Below are 17,305 nucleotides of genomic sequence, written 5' to 3' on the forward strand. Positions count from 1 at the left end.
TTCTGGCACCACATCCACATAGATAACCCTGGTAGTACCGTCTCATCCCTCGTAGCACACCTAAGCAGCGATATAAACATTGAATTACTAACAAAATAATAAAATTTCATCTCAAGTGAGCAGATTAACTAGTTAAACAAGGACATGCCTTAATCATAGTACCGCGTCAGTTAGGAATGCAAAAAAAAACCATGTTCCAAGGGTATGTTTAGTCTTTCAAAAAAAGATAATGGACTGATAAATTCTTTTTTTTGCAGTTGATTGACATGTATGCAACTTGAATTAGAAAATTATATCATTTTCTTATTGTTGTAGACATATACATGAAGCAATGTGTTAATGAAAGAGATGTTCAATAGTTAGAGGAGTGCATTTAGACAATATACACAGGAAGAGATGTTGAATATGAAGCAAAAAACTGAATTAGCAGCTACACTTATGCAGCCAATTAACCAACCAAAACAGTAGGACCGGCAAGCATAAACATCATCCATAAAATGAAGCACAGTGATTATGCAAGAGTCAGCAAAATAATTTGTGCCGTCTTCAGTAGTGACCTTAACTCCATTGTATTGCCGGGAAATTTTGGTGACCCTGGAGATCATCATTCAAGTACAGTAAGCAACTTTGTTTGTCATTGGATGCAGTAAAAGTGGAATGACCAATGGAGTAAAAATGGAACTGGGGTCATTCCTTTCAGACATACAGAATGAAGATTTCAGATGCTTATTCAGTGCAATTATATTTTTGCTAGTGTTCTATTCACCAAACATAATAACCATGGCAAGAGTACACTCCAACAATTTAAGATACGTGAGAGAAACAAACCTTTGATTAAGCCTGATGTCAAGACCTCGAGCAAGAGCCTCAATAACAGGATAATACCCATTTACCATTAGCCCATGACCTCCTGCAGATTGAAAATGAAAGGAAAGGTTAGTCAGACTTAACATGCTGGACCTAACCTGCCCTAAGTTTTATCCTACAGTTAGCTTTTTTTGAAACCTTATCCTACAGTCAGCTAAATGGTTGAGTTTCATTTCACTCGAGGGCATGGCACTAACCTGATCCCATTTTTTGAGAGAGATTTCATCTGCATCTGCAGCAAACCATGCCTCGAGCCGGCAGACACACCATTTCAGGACCTGGTCATCTAGCCCTTCCAGCCTACCAAAGTGGCAACTATGTCAGTCAAGTACTAGCCAAAGAGAAGATTTCATGATTTATATTAAATTTCAACATGGTACAATGACACAGTGATAGAAAAAATTACTTTAGATGGGGGTGCCTCTCAAACACAATAGAAATTGCCTGTAGAAGGGGCACGTCATGTTCCTGTTCATCACGCACTTTCACCGTCTGTAATGCAGGACAGCAGAAAGTGAGCTAAAAATGCTCTTAAAAGAAACACCCAAAGCACTCTACATATGAATGAGTTCACTCTGTACCTCTTCAAGAATTCTTTCAAATGTTTCTCCAACTTTATCAACTGTATCCTTTGGGACCTGATTGCCATCCTTATCAAATAGAGCATAGCTGCAGAGGAATCAATGAAACACATTGAGATGCATGAACATGATCAAGATCACAGTGGAAAATGAATTTGAGTATATCAGATAATAGGTACCTTTCTAAATCATGATCATACAGAACAGAGTTGTCATCGCTGGTGCGATATAACCTCAGCCCGAGATAGCCGATCAATGGTGCCAGTGAATTCTCATTGCACACACCGTGCAGCCTGAATTTGACAAAGACCAACGAAAAGGTAAGTAATAGCTTACACTAGGGAAATCTTCAGTGGTCGTGCTGAGCAATTCAAGTTAAGGCAAGGCAACTAACCATGAGGCTCCCATATCAATTGTGCATCCAAATGAGTAATGAGTATGAACACGTCCACCAATACGATCTCCGAACTCCAGAACAGTCACCTGATCATGCAGAATCGGAGTCGGTAACATGAACACTCACCACATATGAGCATCACTGACTCACTGTAGATGAAAGTAGGTACATCACTCATCAGTTACCTTAAAAGAAGAATTGGAGAGAGCACGAGCAGCTGCCACGCCCGAGATGCACCGGCGACTGGCATTGGACAAGTTACTAATGCCTCCTGATTGAGCAAGTTATCAGTGACATCATTGAACGCCTTGGACCACCGGCGACTGGCATCCGTGGGGCCTGGCCACGCTGCTTGCTGATCGCCGCATCGATCGCGCGCAAGCCTCGGAGCAGCCCGCCTCGGGGCAAAGCTGGACGTCGTCGTCCCCCCGCGCCCTGTGCCGGCCGATGCCGCCATGTACTACTGCAGGATGTACTGCACCGACGAGGTCTCCTGCAACGACTAACACCATATCGAGCGCGGTCGCCGGCGTTAGAACAGAACACGAAATTGCTGCCGCATTTGCCAAGGCGAAGCTCGCGAACAGAGGAGACCGAGATACGACTGACAATGGGGGCGCCATGGACGGAGAGATGCGGCAGCGGCTCCGTGGCGGAGGCCGAGACGGAAGCGAGCGCCGCGCCCATGATGTCGAGGAGGAGGCGGAGCGGCGGAACGACTCGTCGCCGGCCATCAGCGGGGTGCAGTATAGGTGGCCGCGGACCCACTGTTTGAACCCATCCCGTCGTCCGGACTCCTCGCCAGACGCGTCGCCCCTCGGCCACCTCCGGGGTCCTCTATGAGCGGCGCCAGAGCCTCGCCGCCTGGGCAGAGGCTGCCGGAGTGGGCCCTCCCTTGCGACGAGGGTGCAGACGAAGACGATGAAAATGAGGGTGAAGCAGAAGCCCGCGAGTGCAAGTGCCATGCTCGACGACACGCCGGAGCCCATGGCGGCAGCCTCCACCTCAGCACCCCTCATTTCCCCACGCCGGCACCAGATCTACCATCGGGGTCGCCGGATCTAGCCCCTATGCCACTGGATCTGCACGGCGCAGCGCCGGCTCGTGGCCATAGTCTGCGCTGTCCCCGACACCGCCAAGGGCCCCACCTCCATCCGCAACGGCCCCCTCTCCACCTGGATCCACGCGCTCCGTGCGCGAGGCGCTGCGCGGGCAGGCTGCGACGCCGCCGCCGTCGCGAGTTCCGCCAGGCCCTTCCTCGCGGGCCTCATGGCGCCGCTCGTGTGCAGCGCGAACGCGAACCGGCTCACGGACGCCGTCGAGGAGCGCGAGCGCCTCGCGGGTCCCCCTTGACACCACCCGAACTTGGACGCACGCAACACCGCCAATGGGTTGGATCGGGACCTGCCATCACCGGATCCGGCTCGGGTGGTAGTGGATCTAGCCCCCGGCGGCACCGCCATGGCCGTTGCGGGCTCCGGCAGCGAATCGGTGGTGAGTGGAGAGAGAAAGGAGAGCGAAGAGAGAGGTGACATGTTCAAATGATTTTGAATCGCAACGTGAGATGGGGATTGGTGTTATATTATGTACACCGGCTGTACCTGTACACGTATAATACACATGATATGACAGCCCCAGCAGAGTCTGCCTTACCACTGACAAATGCACAAATCTCCAAGTACATATCAAGAGTACAAATAACAGGTACCCGACTACCCTGCTCCTATAAATCTTCATTCCTTGTTGCATTGCAGAGTAGCAAGTGTTGTCAGGGTATCCAACACCTCTACCCCGGACATTCCTTTCCTTTCGTACAAAGTCCTGTCATTTCGACCAAATGCCATGACACGAAACCAGGCGCACGCAAAACCATTCCTCATCCAATCCAATTCATGGCAGGCTGGCAGCGCTCTGCACGGCCGTGACTCCACTGCAGGATCCTGGGGGAAGTTAAGAAGGAAAAAAAAAGCAGGCGATCGTGACCCTCCAACCGCTGTACCGGAATTGAAAGAGCCAAGGATCGATCTCTTTTCAGCAGCCCGGACCCGGACCCGGACCCGGAGCAAAGCTGATCGCGACGGCGTCTGTGGCTGCATCTCATTGCACCCGTCAGGCAGGATGCGGGGAACAAGAAGCTGCCCCTTCCGAGTTCTTCCAACACGCCACAACCACCTGAGAACGCTGATTTGATGAGCCATTAGCCCATAATTCAGTTAAGTCACACAAACAACGCAAACAATCGACTCGTCAGACTGACAATAACCATCTACGATAACCGAAAGAGAAGAGATTCAGCTGGCAAGCGTACGAGGCACCAGCAAGAAGTTAAGCTGGGAGTGTTGGATCAGTCCACTTTACGTGATGATCAAACCAAACAGCCTAGCATCCAAGGACACGAGTAGCTGTTCTCCCGTTTCATGCTGCCACAGTGCTCTGCTCCCAGTACATGTGGCGGCTGATGACACGAGGGCCTGCCGCCTGCCCTAGCTCATCTGATCGTCGCACACCGGGCAAGGGCATTACTCGGCCATGTTCTCGCCCCCAGAGCACATTGAATTCACTACTTAAGAAGCCACCATGAGGTGGCCCAGATTCTCAATCAGGGAGCCTTCTTAAATTGCAGCATGTGACCTTGCCAGACGATGAATTGAACGTTCGACAGTGAAAGTACGGGCACTTGGCGTGGTTTTGAGTTAGGCCCCGTTTAGTTCCCAAATTTTTTCCAACAAACCGTCACATCGAATCTTTCCAAAATATAATTAAAAAATAACTAATTACACAATTTAACTGATTAGTACAAGATGAATCTTTTAAGCCTAATTAATTTATGATTGGATATTATTTATCAAGTAATAACGAAACGTGCTACATTAATTTTTCGCGAACTTTTCGCGAACTAAACAGACCCTTATTTATATTCGAAATAAGATCAAGCAAGCTACTGCAAAAAAGTTCCATGAAATGATCAAGCTTTTTGAAAAAAAATATATATATATATATTCATGGATGTTCAAGCAAGCTACTGAAAACATGGCACGGATGAAGATACTAGAGCGATCGTGGTCACTCAACTCTCTAACATTAGCACTGCAGATTCCAGATGCCAGTTCTTGACCATCAACACTAGCAGAATGCGCCTACCGGAATGCACACCTGATCTGACGGAGTGGCAACTTGCAGCAAGTGCAAAATGATCGTCACCCAACTCGCTGACCTTTGCCATGCGTATGACACGAGTGAACTTGAGTGCGGAGAGGACAGGGGCGTGATAAGCTAGTAAGGCCATTCATTTGGGTGTTACTGCTACCCCCAAGGTCCTATACAAAAGTGTGCGCCCAGTTCTTCAGCCTTCACATATCCAGTGCCTGAAAAGGGTTGTGGATTGCCGATCAGATTGTGTGCGACAAACAAATCTGTAGCGCAGCCAGAGTATAATATGATATCATGACAACTAAGCTAAAGAAAACAAAAAGGAATGCAAGCGGACTATATCCAGCGACAGTAGCAGTTACGACCAAATTGTTTGCCATGGATTCCTTAGGAACCACAACCAAAGACACAGGGAAAACTGATAAGCGAAGCGTACCGGGGAGGCCCGCATCCACCTTCCACCCATCCAGTCGCAGTGAAACCTCAGCTGTCCGTGCTCGAATTCCTTCTCTTCCTTAAAAGGCCTGAAGTAGACCATGTACTTCTGGTTGCTGATAACCTTGGATACCACACCAACCCACCATCCATCGTTGCAGAAGGCATCAACCTCGTCAAGTAACTTGAATCCGTCAACAACAGGGATATGTGGAGGGGAAGGTCTAATGTGCCGTGCTTCTACAGCTTCTGTCAAGGGTTTGGTCCCGTCATCGGCCTTCAGTGCAGCATATTCCACCAGAAACTTGCTGCCAGCAGATTTAAGAACAGTTGCCTCAAACCAAACTCCTTGATAACCTTCCTCATCGCTGCTGACTTCAACCTTGACGCCATGTGTAAATTTTGGTTTGAGTGCATTCTGGAAGAGACAATCAAAGGCATAAAAGAGCAAATTGGTTAGTTAGGCACATGGTTTGAGTGCATTCTGGAAGAGACAATCAAAGGCATAAAAGAGCAAATTGGTTAGTTAGGCACATTATTAGCAGTTAAAAAGGAATTAAACTGTGCATCATCCCTATTATGATCTTGTAATTAATCTTGTAGTTTCAGAACATACAGGAAAGCGAAAATACTTTCTAGATTACAACTAACCTAAGAGGAACATCCTTACCATAACTTTGATCGACACTTCGAACAGGATAAAAGAAGAGAACAAGCACCATGTAAATTTTGCTTTAAATACATTCTAAAAAAGGCATAAATAGTACATCATGAAAATTTGGTTAGGTACATTAGCAATTATAAGGCATAATAAAAAGTAGCACATGGATAAACAGCTATTGCTATGTGCTTCTCCCACACATCAGAATGAGCATGACAATCTTTGTTAGAGTATATTAGGCAACTTCGGATATGGTTAGTTTCGGATTGATTGTAATCTCGAGATAACCTTCCTTATCCCGGGATAACCTAAGAGGAGAGGCTACTTGCCCTCCAAGCCACTCCAAGTCATGTACTCCTATATATTCGCCTTAGAGGCTCAATGCAATACATCCCACGCAATCCTTATTGATTACATGGTATCACGAGACTAGGTTATAAACCCTAGGCCTCCGCTTCCGCTTCCGCTTCCGCTTCCGCTGCCGCACGCCGCCCCCGGGGAAAAGGCATGCCAGGGTAATATAGCTGAGAGTTTGTAGGCAGCTTATGAAAGGCACATACAACCTCAAGCAAACAACTGTCTTAATTGGTGGCAGCAACCAGCCCCAGATATACAGCATACAATGTGGTCCGCATTCAAACCAATAACACTCGAGACAATGCAGAAGATGTGAACCTGTAGGAGAGAATAATGGCTTGTATTCCTCCAAACCCTAGAAGGGTGGAATATATAGTTCCTATACATGGGCCTCTATACATGGGCTCAATATACACCAACCCCCCCCCCCCCCCCCCCCCGCGCAGTCTGAACTACCGGCGCAGCGGTGTTCAAGACTGGACAACAAGAAGTGCAAGTCAATCTCTACGTGTTTCGTCCGCTGATGCTGGACGAGGTTGGTGGAGAGATACATGCCGCTGACGTTGTCGCAGTAGACGAGCGTGCTCTTGGCGAGCGGGCTGTGGAGCTCCGCCAAGAGTTATCGTAGCCAGGACGCCTCCGCCACGCCGTTAGCGACAGCACGGTACTCCGCCTCGGCACTGGAGCGGGAGACAACCGGCTGCCGCTTGGACGACTAGGAGACCAGGTTGCCGCCGAGAAAGACGGCGTAGCCGGAAGTGGATCGACGAGTGTCCGGACAGCCAGCCCAATCAGCGTCGTTGTAGACAACCAACTCAGCAGAGGACGAGCGATGAAGAACTAGACCGAGGTCCACAGTGCCACGGACGTAGCGGAGGAGACGCTTCAGCGCAGCAAGGTGTGACTCTCGGGGATCATGCATATGGAGACAGACCTGCTGAACCGCGTAGGTGAGGTTCGGCCTGGTGAAGGTGAGGTACTGCAAAGCGCCGGCCAGACTCCGGTAGCCAGTAGGATTAGCCACCGGAGCACCCAGATCAGCAGACAGCTTCGCCTGAGTGTCGACATGAGTGGAGCAGGGCTTGCAATCAGTCATCCCAACCCGCCCCAGAATATCAAGTGCGTACTGCCGCTGGTGAAGGAGAAGACCAGACGGGCGAGGCTCAACAGTGACGCCCAAGAAATAGTGGAGCTGACCCAGATCCTTCATAGCAAACTCCTGCTGCAGAGAGGAGATGTCACTCTGAAGCAATCGCTGACTGGAGGCTGTGAGCACAATGTTATCGACATATAGCAGCAGATAGGCAGTCTCATCCCCACGGCGGTAGATGAAGAGAGACGTGTCAGACTTGGCCTAGACTTGGCCTCGATGAACCCCAATGTCAGCAAAAACGTGGCAATCCGAGAGTACCAAGCCCGAGGAGCCTGCTTCAGACCATAAAGAGACTTGTTGAACCGGCAGACCATATCCGGACGACTCGAGTCCACAAATCCCGCTGGCTGAGAGCAGTAGACAGTCTCTGACAGAGTGCCGCGAAGAAAGGCATTCTTCACGTCCAGCTGGTGCACAGACCAAGAGCGCGAGTGCAAATGAGAGGACCGTGTGCACCGTAGCGGGCTTCACGACTGGACTGAAGGTCTCGTCATAGTCCACACCAGGCCGCTGTGTGAACCCCCGGAGAACCCAGCTAGCCTTGTATCGCTCCAGTGTGCCATCAGCCCGACGCTTATGCGTCCAGATCCACTTGCCAGTCACCACATTGCAACCAGACGGACGCGGCACGAGGTCCCACGTCTGGTTGGGAAGAAGAGCCGCGTACTCCTCTTCCATCGCGCGACGCCAGTGAGGATCTGCTAAGGCATCGCGGACAGAGGAGGGTACCGGAGAGACCCGCGGCTCGCCCTCTGTGGCGGAGAGAGTCGCGGCCTGAGACGCCATCCGCCGAGTCACCATGGGATGGATATGCCGAGGATCCCGATGGATGACTGGTGGGTGGTACACCGCCGGCTCCGGTGTAGAAGGCGGCGGCGACGGCTCCGGTGTAGGCGCCGCAGGAGCCTCCGGGCCTGGAGGTGGCGCCGGTGTCGGCGCCGAACGACGCCGGCACACCTGCACCGGCTGAGCGTACCGCGGCGGCGCCAGTGTCGGCGCCGAGCGACGCCGGTACACCTGCACCGGCTGAGCGTACCGCGCAGGTGCAGGGAGAGGCACCGGGGCCGCTCGTGGCGCAGCAGGGATCACCGGAAGCGGCGCCGGTGTGCCGGGAAAACCTGCAGGGAAAGGACGGACAGGAAAAGGTGGCTGAACCACCGGGTCAGTCGGAAACAGAGACTCCAGCTCAGGGTCAGGAGAAGGTGTGGCGGAGGGGAAATCCGACTCGTCAAAGACGACGTGTCGGGAGATCAGGACGCGGCGAGAGGTGAGGTCAAATCATCGGTACCCCTTGTGGTCAGGGAAGTAACCAAGAAACACACAACGAGTCGAGCGGGGCGCCAGCTTGTGAGGAGTAGTGGCGGAGGTGTTAGGGTAACACGCACACCCGAAGACCCGAAGGTGGTCGTAGCGAGGGGTACCGAAAAGAGCGTGGTGTGGAGTGGGAGCAGGAGAAGCAGTGGACGGAAGACGGTTGAGCAAGTAGGTGGCGGTGTGGAGGCTCTCAGCCCAGAAACGCGGGGGCAGAGAGGCCTGGATCAGAAGGGTTCGCACGACGTTGTTCGTCGTGCGAATCATCCGCTTAGCCTTGCCGTTCTGAGGAGAGGTATACGGATAAGACATACGCAGCTGAACACCCCGAGAGAGGAAGAAAGAACGGGAGGTGGAGTTGTCGAACTCCCGCCCGTTGTCACACTGGACGGCCTTAACGGTGAGGCCGAACTGAGTGGACACCCAGACAAAGAAGTGGAGGAGGGTGGAAAAGGTCTCAGACTTGGCACGAAAAGGAAACGTCCAAGAGTAGTGCGAGAAATCATCGACCACCACCAGATAGTACTTATAACCAAAAAGACTAAGTACAGGAGAGGTCCACAGGTCACAGTGAACAAGATCAAATGCATGCATCGCATGAGAAGAAGAAAAAGGGAGCCGAACATGACGACCGAGCTGGCAGGCATGGCAGAGGGGCTCAGCAGGAGCCTTAGTACCAGGAACATCGGTACTACGACTGAGCTGAGCCAGAACGTCGCGGCCAGGCTGACCAAGACGGCGGTGTCAGGTGGTGGAAGACGGCGTCGCGGCAAAAGCGGCAGACCAAGACAGCCAGGGCGAAGAAGAAGGCGAGAGTGGTGCAGCGGAAGAAGGCGGGCAAAGGGTGTAAAGGGGTCCCGTGCTGTCACACCGGAGTAGCGGACGCCGGGAGGCCGAATCCTTTATAGTGATGCCAGAAGAATCAACCTCGATGGAACAAGAATTGTCAGCTGTAAACTGACGAATGGAAAGAAGGTTATGAACCATCTAAGGAGCAACAAGGACATTGGGAAGACGAAAGGAGCCAGGAGCAGAACCCACGGTGGTGACAGGAAGAAAAGACCCGTCACCAACCATGATGGAAGAAGGACAAGAGGGGCGTGGGGGTCGGACAGAAGAGAGAATACCGGCATGTGGGGTGGGGTGGAAGGAGGCACCCGAGTCGGCGATCCACTCAGTGCTGACCGGCGGCGTCCGCCCCATGACGCTGAAGGACTGCGCGAACAGGGGAGCAGTAGCGGCGAGCATGGCCGCCGGCTGGGGCTGAGGACGAGCCCCCCCTCTGACCCTGAAACGGCCACATCGGGATGCGCCCTGGCCATGGGGCGCTGAAGGATGGCCAGGGCGTACCTCCAGGGCCAGGAGTAGGAGTGGGAGCCGGAGTTGAGGTCAGAGTGCCCCGACGGCCTCCACCAGTACCACCAGAGGTAGCGCCACCAGTACCACCACCACGTCCGCCCCGATGACAACGCCCGCGGCCTCCCCCGCTCCCGGTCTGGAGAGGAGTACCAAGGAGGGGGTCGGTCCGGGATCCAGATCCAAAGGGCGGAGCCTGGTGGGTCTTGGCGGCGAGGAGGGCCGCGGCGAGAGCAGCTTCGACCGTAGTAGCGCCGGCGGCGATCGGCCGCCCGCTGAAGGTGGCGGCGGCGAACGGCGCGTCTGCGGGGGGCATCCCGAACGCAGGCCACGCGGCGGCGAGGGAGGCAGCGGCCCGCGCGGGGTCCCTGGGCGCGACGGCAGCGACGGCAGCCTGCGCGGTGGGCACCCGCGCGGCCTGCGCGGCCGCGAGGCGGGAGGCGGCGACGGCGCTGGGCGCGCCCACGGCCGCGGCGCCCGCGCCCTGGGCGGTGGCGATGGCAGCGGCGCCCGCGGCGGCCACGGCGTGCGCAGCGGCGGCGACCCAGGGGCGGCGGCCCAGGGGGCGGCCGGCCTAGGGGGAGGCGGCCCTGGCGGCAGCGGCGGCGCGCCCCCTGCACCAGTCGCGCCAAGGGTCGGCTCAGGGGGAGGCGGCCATGCGCCCGTGGCCGACGTAGGGAGCTGCGCCAGGGGAGGTGCCAGCGGCGGGGGCCAGGGGCAGCCCGAGGAGGCGCCCGCGGCGGCGGGTGCTAGGGGCAGCGCGCCCACGGCGGCGGCGCCCAGAGCAGGGGAGGCGAGCGCGGCGGCGGAGCCCGGGGCCAGCGCCCCCGTGGTGGCGGCGTCCGCAGCGGCGGCCGGCGCTGGCGCAAGGACGTCTGTAGGGTCGAGATGGCGGACTAGAGGGGCAAACTTGTTTGCATATCGGTCATCTAGTGCCACTTGAGCGATCTAACATTTCGATATTGCTAGGATCGAGTGGCGTGGTGAGATCAAGTGAAAGTTCTTTGAAAATGATTGTGAAATGCTAACACACATGCACATGGTGTTGTTCACGTCGTGGTGTTGGTACATTTGCAAAGGAGAAAGAGTTGGAGTTGATGTTTATGAACTTGGGGAAGCAAGAAAGGCTTTTCGGTGTTCTTCGGAGATTAGGTTGGCTCTTGGAGTGAAATACTGCTTTGATCCATTGTGTTTTGAATCAAATATTCAGTTGGGTTGTGTAGCCCTCTGAATAAGCTTTCCATAGAGTCCAAGATCACCAAATTTGGACATTGGAACTAAGAGTTATGGTCGTTTTACCGAGGTACATTTCTGCTGGAAATAGACCTGCGGACGGTCCGCTCCTTGGGGGCGGACGGTCCGCCGTTATCTCGGATGAGCTCGAACAAAACCGTTTTTGGCTCTGTTGGTGGTCCAAAATGAACTACGGACCGTCCGGTCCATGGGGGCGGACCGTCCGCCTTTAAAAGCTGAAACGGGCGCAGACACTTGTTAGTTCTGTCTTGGATGTCCAAATTGTACTGCGGACAATCCGGCCCTTGGGGGCGGACGGTCCGCCTCCTACTGAAAATTCTGGGACAGAAACACTGCAGTTTCTGTGTGCTCACTTTTTGAACGGTGGACGGTCCGCCCCTGGGGTGCGGACAGTCCGCCGGTCACTTCCAGATTTAGTCAGAGACGTTTGCAAATCGGTTGGTTCGAAGTTTTGAACCGCGGACGGTCCGCCCCAGGGGTGCGGACAGTCCGCCCGGGGCTCTAACGGTCGACTCTGACACATAATCATTGCAGTTCTAGCCGTTGGTTTTGAATGGCGGACGGTCCGGTCTCTGTGAGGCGGACAGTCTGCGAAAACTCTGTTTTCACGGGATTTGAGTGTAACGGCTAGTTTGGGGCCTCCCTCTATAAATAGAGGGTGTGGCCGACCATTTGAGGTTGCTGAGCACCTTGGGGACTTGGTGTCCATGTGTGAGAGTGCTTGAGAGCCCTCTACTCACTCTAACTTGATAGTAATCATCCGATCGAGTGAGAGAGCGATTCTAGTGCGATTGCTTTGAGAGATTGCATCGAGTGGCACTAGGTGATCGTGTTGCAAGCCGGTGTGCTTGTTACTCTTGGAGGTTGCCACCTCCTAGACGGCTTGGTGGCAAGAGACTCCGTTGAAGCCCGCAAGAAGATTGTGCGGTGCTCCGGAGAAGAGATTGTGAGGGGTATTGTGCTCACCCCGCGGGAGCCGCGAAGAGCAACTCTAGTTGAGCGAAACGTGAAGAGCAACAAGTGGTTCGGCCGGATCATGTGCTAGAGCTCGGTGTGGGCACTCCACGTGGGAGAGTGTGACTTGAGAGTCACCACTAGGAAGAGGATCGGCGGCAACCTTGGAGCTTATCTCAACGGGGATTAGCTTGGTGGCAACCAAGTGAACCTCGGGATAAAAATCACGGTGTCAATTTTGTCTACTCTTCTCGGTGGTTTGCATTCTCCAAATCACAAGCCTTGTATTTACATTCATATATATTTTGTGCTTGTGTAGTTGCTCTCTAGTGATTAGTTAGCTTGTGTAGCTTGCTAATCATCTTCTTACTTGTGTAGCTAGAAGTAGAGATCCTAGTGTAACTAGTTAGCTTGTGTAGTTTAATTAGTTGCTCTTGCTTAGATTGTGTAGCTAAGCAAGTTGTGCTCTTGGGTTTGAATTGTGTATCCTTGTCCTTGAGCATCTAGTGAGCTTAGGTTTGGGTTTGTGCTTTTGCTCATTAGAATTATGTAGGAGCTCCCTTTGTTTGTGAAGTACTAGTGCTTAGTCTTGTGTGGCTTGGCATTAGAATTGTTAGGAGAGCTTTTGCTAGCTTGGCACTCCATTTGCTTTGTGTAGGATTTTTTTGGAGGTGCCTTAGAGTCATAGTTAGAGGGGTGAAGTCTTGGCTAAGCGAATAGTTTCAATTCCGCATAAGTTTCAGTTAGCCGGCGCAATTAGTTTTAGAAAAGACTATTCACCCCCCTGTAGTCCGCCATCTCGACCCTACAATGTCCAGGGCGGCGGCCGGGGCGCGCCAGAGGCCACGGGGGCCAGCGCCCGCAGCGCCAGGGCCAGGCCCGGCAGATCCAGCAGCAAGGGAGCGCCAGGCCAAGGGGCCTGCACCCGATCCAGCAGCAGGGGAGAATGGAGGGAAGGAGGAGAGGGGAGGGAAGGAGAGGGCCGGCGGCCGGCCGGCCATGGAGGCGGCGGCTGGTGAGGTAGGAGAGGAGAGAGAGACAATAATACCATGTAGGAGAGAATAATGGCTTGTATTCCTCCAAACTCTAGAAGGGTGGGATATATAGTTCTTATACATGAGTCTCTAGATGGGTCTCTATACATGGGCTCAATATACACCAACAGAACCAAAATGCTTGAGTAAAGGAAGATTATTGGTGTAAAGCAAACTTCACATCCAAATAAAAAAAATACAGAGGCTTTGTTCTTAGCTCACAGAAAGTGCCTGATAATCATGACGTAAGGAGCTACATGATATATTATAGACATCCCAGGGGAAAACTTCACGGTGATCAATTGATCACATGTAAAGAAATAAAAGCAGAGAACTAAAGAGACTAGATATTATATCTTTTCTACAGAAGTGAAAGGACAAGAACCAGATAATGCTTTGGAATGAAACAGAACCACTGCAATCAACTTCCTCGTGGATCATACATTGGCATGATATCAGATTCCAAGAAGGCATGAACTAGGAGTATATGTTAAGAGATTACACAATACAACATATTCCCAATATTAGGATGCAAATTCAACCAAAGTTCCCATCTATATTGATTATCTTAGCTAAGAACTTTTGGGCCTGGTGGGCATTCTCTCATTTTTAATACGTATATATATGTACTTACTAAAGAGTGAAAGAAAAATAACCCACAATAAATAACAATTCAGGGTCTGATTTTAAGCAAAAGTGAATTTCTATAATACAAAGTCTGCAGACTAGTCAGCTGTACGTTATTCTTTGAGTTCCAAGAGAACCAAGCCAGCCATACAAAGGAAACAGAATGCAAGCAACATTTGCTTGCAAAGTCAATACCTAAGCCATCTAAACAACAGACACATGCTAAGATTCTACCATTTGATATTCCAATTGCAGAAATCATTATACTTCATTAGCATTGTCAAAAGAAACTGAAACTTCCAGAGAACAAACAAAGGCGAATGTAAAGTGTATTGTATTTTTGTGTTACTGAAGCAGATGTTGTGACTGTGAAATGTGCAAGAACTAAAGACTTCCATATAAGCAATACTTAACCAAACAAAACTTCATGGAACATAATTTAGATTTTTTTAATAATCATAATTTAGATCTTAACAATGTCACATCTGAATGAAACTGTGGAACTGGCCAACTGACTACAAATCGAAACAGAAGCTTCAAGGTTGTAACATCTACTTCCAATTTAATATGTCCAAAGAACAGCATCTGCATCAGAAATGGTGCAAAATTCAATGCACCATTTATCGTAAATTCATAACTTAAAAATATCTAACACAAATTGCAGCCAATAGTTAAAATCTCATATGCTAACAAAACATGTAAATTTCACTCATTTCAGAAGTCACATATGTGATTAGTTAAAATAAGAACAGAGCAACCCAGGAAGTGTGAACAATAGCTGCATCAAATTCATGTTCAACAAATATTTGAAAGAAATATAGATCCTCGGGAGTTTGCACAGACCTGTGATTCTTGTTTCCATTGACCATCAACCCAGTCATATCGAAGCCTCAGTAATTTCTGGCTCAACTGAACTTCCACCACTAAATGTGCCGGCTTAATTGTGTATTTTAATTCTGGATGAACCTCAGTAATCACACCTAGCCACCAGCCACCACCTTGGAATGCTTCAACCTCATCATTGATGCAGAAACTAAGAGCTGATGCTTGTGGTGGGCAAGGCCTGACATGCTTCACATCAACAATCTCCTCAGACAAGGCAATGCCACCACTCTTTGAAACAGTGTACTCCACTAAGAGGTTGTTCTTCCAGATATTCTTCGCCACAACTGCAGGTAACCAAGCAACAACAGAATCATTTTCCACTTTGGAAACTTCTATTTGCATTCCTTTTGTGTATGGCATTGTCCTGGGTATCTCCTGGCAGGCAACAAAGAAGTGGTTTAACACTCAGAACAGACCAGAGGGGTAAGAAACATTATACGGGTTACAGAAAAGAAAAAAAAACTAATACAAGAGCTAATCTAACGTGACCAACACAATTGAGGAAAAATACAGATGTTGAAGCCCACATATTTATGTTAGCAATCAAAGAAGAAAATTGAATTAATGTAAATGACCTAACTTCTAACCAACAATGCTAAGCAGTAAAACACTACTAGGAGATCCAACAGCATCCATCTCTAGCACATCTACTATGCAGCTGAAATAGAAAAATCATTCAAAGATTTTTGCTTTCAACAGAAAGCATTGTAACATCATTAGGAAATTGAGGGCTAACTACTTCTTCAATAGTTTTGAGCATTCTGACTTGACGAGGCTAATATCAACTAGTATCACTTCATTCCAGCACCATCATCTCTAATTGAACATATTCAGCGCATCCAAGTAGCTTGCTTTGGTAACTCAGCTTAAATGCTTAATATACAATCTTGTGACTGGTAATATTCCAGCCAGCTGCCAGCAGGATCACAAGCACAACATCTCGCGAGGTCCATACTCCATATCCTGCAACATCTTGATCCCTTCTCTAACTCCTGAATTTCTCAAGACATGCATCTCTATCTGTTCCAACTTCCAACTTCCAACGTCCAGGTTTTCAAACTAATCCAAGGATCGCCATTTCTAACGCTAACAATGGAACCACATAGAATGACTGAAAGGACATGGTTTTTCACTGACTCATCAGAAGATGGAAACTCTTTTTTTTTTAAAGAAGATGGAAACTTTTAGTACCATGCTATCGGGGGAGCACCACTCGCCGTCGGCCCACTCGAGGTGGGGGCGGACGTCGGAGGCGTCGAACTCCATGACCTCCCTGGTCTCCGGGAAGCCCACCTTCACCTTCCCGGTCCCGTCCGCCCTGCCGAGGGCGACCCCGAACCACCAGGCGTCGTCCAGGAGCGCATCGACGGCGGCGTGCACCGCGGGCGCCTCCCCCGAGGCGGGCGCCCGGAGCGGCGGCGGGCGCGGGCGGAGGTTCCGAGCCGGCACGGCCTCCCGGAGTTTGCGGTCGGAGTCCTCGGACTCGAGGAGGGCGTCGTACTCGATGGTGTAGCCCCGGGGCTTGGTGCTGGGCCCCACGACGACTGCCGCGAAGTGGGCACCGCGCAGGCCGGGCTCGTCAGGGATCACCTCCACGAGGTCGCCGGGGTTAAACGCCTCGGCATGCTGCAACGACGCCGCGTCGCGGCGGCGGGGTGTTCGCGGCGGGCGCATTGGGGCAGCGGTGGTGGGAGCTCGGCGGAGGGGAAGGTGGAGGTGGGGGGAACTGGAGTGTACTGCACGAGACAACAGGGTTCCTACGGCCCGGGGAGAAGCTACCCGCCGTTGGATCTGCACGTGGACGGCCAGATCACTGCAGGATTCCACATTCAGGGACCGTCACTGTCCAACTTTCAAAAATTTGTAAAAAATTGCAAATGTGACTTCTGAAGACAGAAATGAAAATCATATTGGAATTACCTAGGAATACAAATCTATCGATGCATTTTGACTAATCGTTGGTGAAGCGTGACTTCTCTAAAATAAAATAAGTTCTATAAAATGAATGAGTACATTACAGGAAACAGTTCAATTCCCACAGAATTAGTCTTCACAGACAAATCCCACAGAACTTGGAAACAATTTCGTCGCATAGCCATCTTTTTGACAATTTTTTATCCAAACATGAGCAGATTTGATGTGGAACAGAGACTTTTCGCATAGATGCAAAACCACTAGGTTTGCAATAGTTTCACAACATTTTTCCATTCATAGCACAAGCATGTGGAGTGCCAACTGAACTCCGTAAGCAAACTCTTTAGCAATCAACCAAGTACAGACCAG

General features: G+C 51.0%; 2 protein-coding genes across 2 annotated transcripts; both read right to left on the bottom strand.

Annotated features, from left to right (window-relative positions):
• Window positions 1-427: 427 nt before the first annotated feature.
• On the bottom strand, window positions 428-2,124 carry LOC120664164 (polyamine oxidase 4-like). Its single transcript, XM_039943216.1, has 8 exons — window positions 2,031-2,124; window positions 1,843-1,931; window positions 1,628-1,741; window positions 1,449-1,536; window positions 1,274-1,359; window positions 1,065-1,167; window positions 829-910; window positions 428-594 (listed from the first exon to the last, which is right to left on the bottom strand). The coding sequence occupies exons 2-7, from the start codon at window positions 1,854-1,856 to the stop codon at window positions 896-898; spliced, it is 420 nt and encodes a 139-aa protein (XP_039799150.1). The 5' UTR covers window positions 1,857-1,931; window positions 2,031-2,124; the 3' UTR covers window positions 428-594; window positions 829-895.
• A 2,673-nt stretch (window positions 2,125-4,797) lies between these two features.
• LOC120664166 (protein AGENET DOMAIN (AGD)-CONTAINING P1-like) lies at window positions 4,798-16,759 on the bottom strand. Its single transcript, XM_039943218.1, has 4 exons — window positions 16,214-16,759; window positions 14,981-15,397; window positions 5,432-5,848; window positions 4,798-5,210 (listed from the first exon to the last, which is right to left on the bottom strand). Exons 1-4 carry the CDS (start codon window positions 16,694-16,696, stop codon window positions 5,196-5,198), a joined length of 1,332 nt encoding a protein of 443 aa, XP_039799152.1. The 5' UTR covers window positions 16,697-16,759; the 3' UTR covers window positions 4,798-5,195.
• Window positions 16,760-17,305: the final 546 nt, after the last annotated feature.

Source organism: Panicum virgatum, chromosome 3N (genome assembly GCF_016808335.1).
Source record: "Panicum virgatum strain AP13 chromosome 3N, P.virgatum_v5, whole genome shotgun sequence".
Lineage (NCBI taxonomy): Eukaryota > Viridiplantae > Streptophyta > Magnoliopsida > Poales > Poaceae > Panicum > Panicum virgatum.

Bases quoted from the DNA above. Each gene is read 5' to 3' on its own strand.
- LOC120664164 (XM_039943216.1), bottom strand. The intron at 1,537-1,627 runs GTACCTATTATC...ATTCCTCTGCAG, and splicing joins TATGATCATGATTTAGAAAG to CTATGCTCTATTTGATAAGG. The intron at 1,360-1,448 runs GTACAGAGTGAA...CCTGCATTACAG, and splicing joins TTGAAAGAATTCTTGAAGAG to ACGGTGAAAGTGCGTGATGA.
- LOC120664166 (XM_039943218.1), bottom strand. From the start codon at position 16,696: ATGCGCCCGCCGCGAACACCCCGCCGCCGCGACGCGGCGTCGTTGCAG. The intron at 15,398-16,213 runs GTACTAAAAGTT...GTTGCCTGCCAG, and splicing joins GGTGCTCCCCCGATAGCATG to GAGATACCCAGGACAATGCC. The intron at 5,849-14,980 runs GTCTGTGCAAAC...TGTCTCTTCCAG, and splicing joins AATGGAAACAAGAATCACAG to AATGCACTCAAACCAAAATT.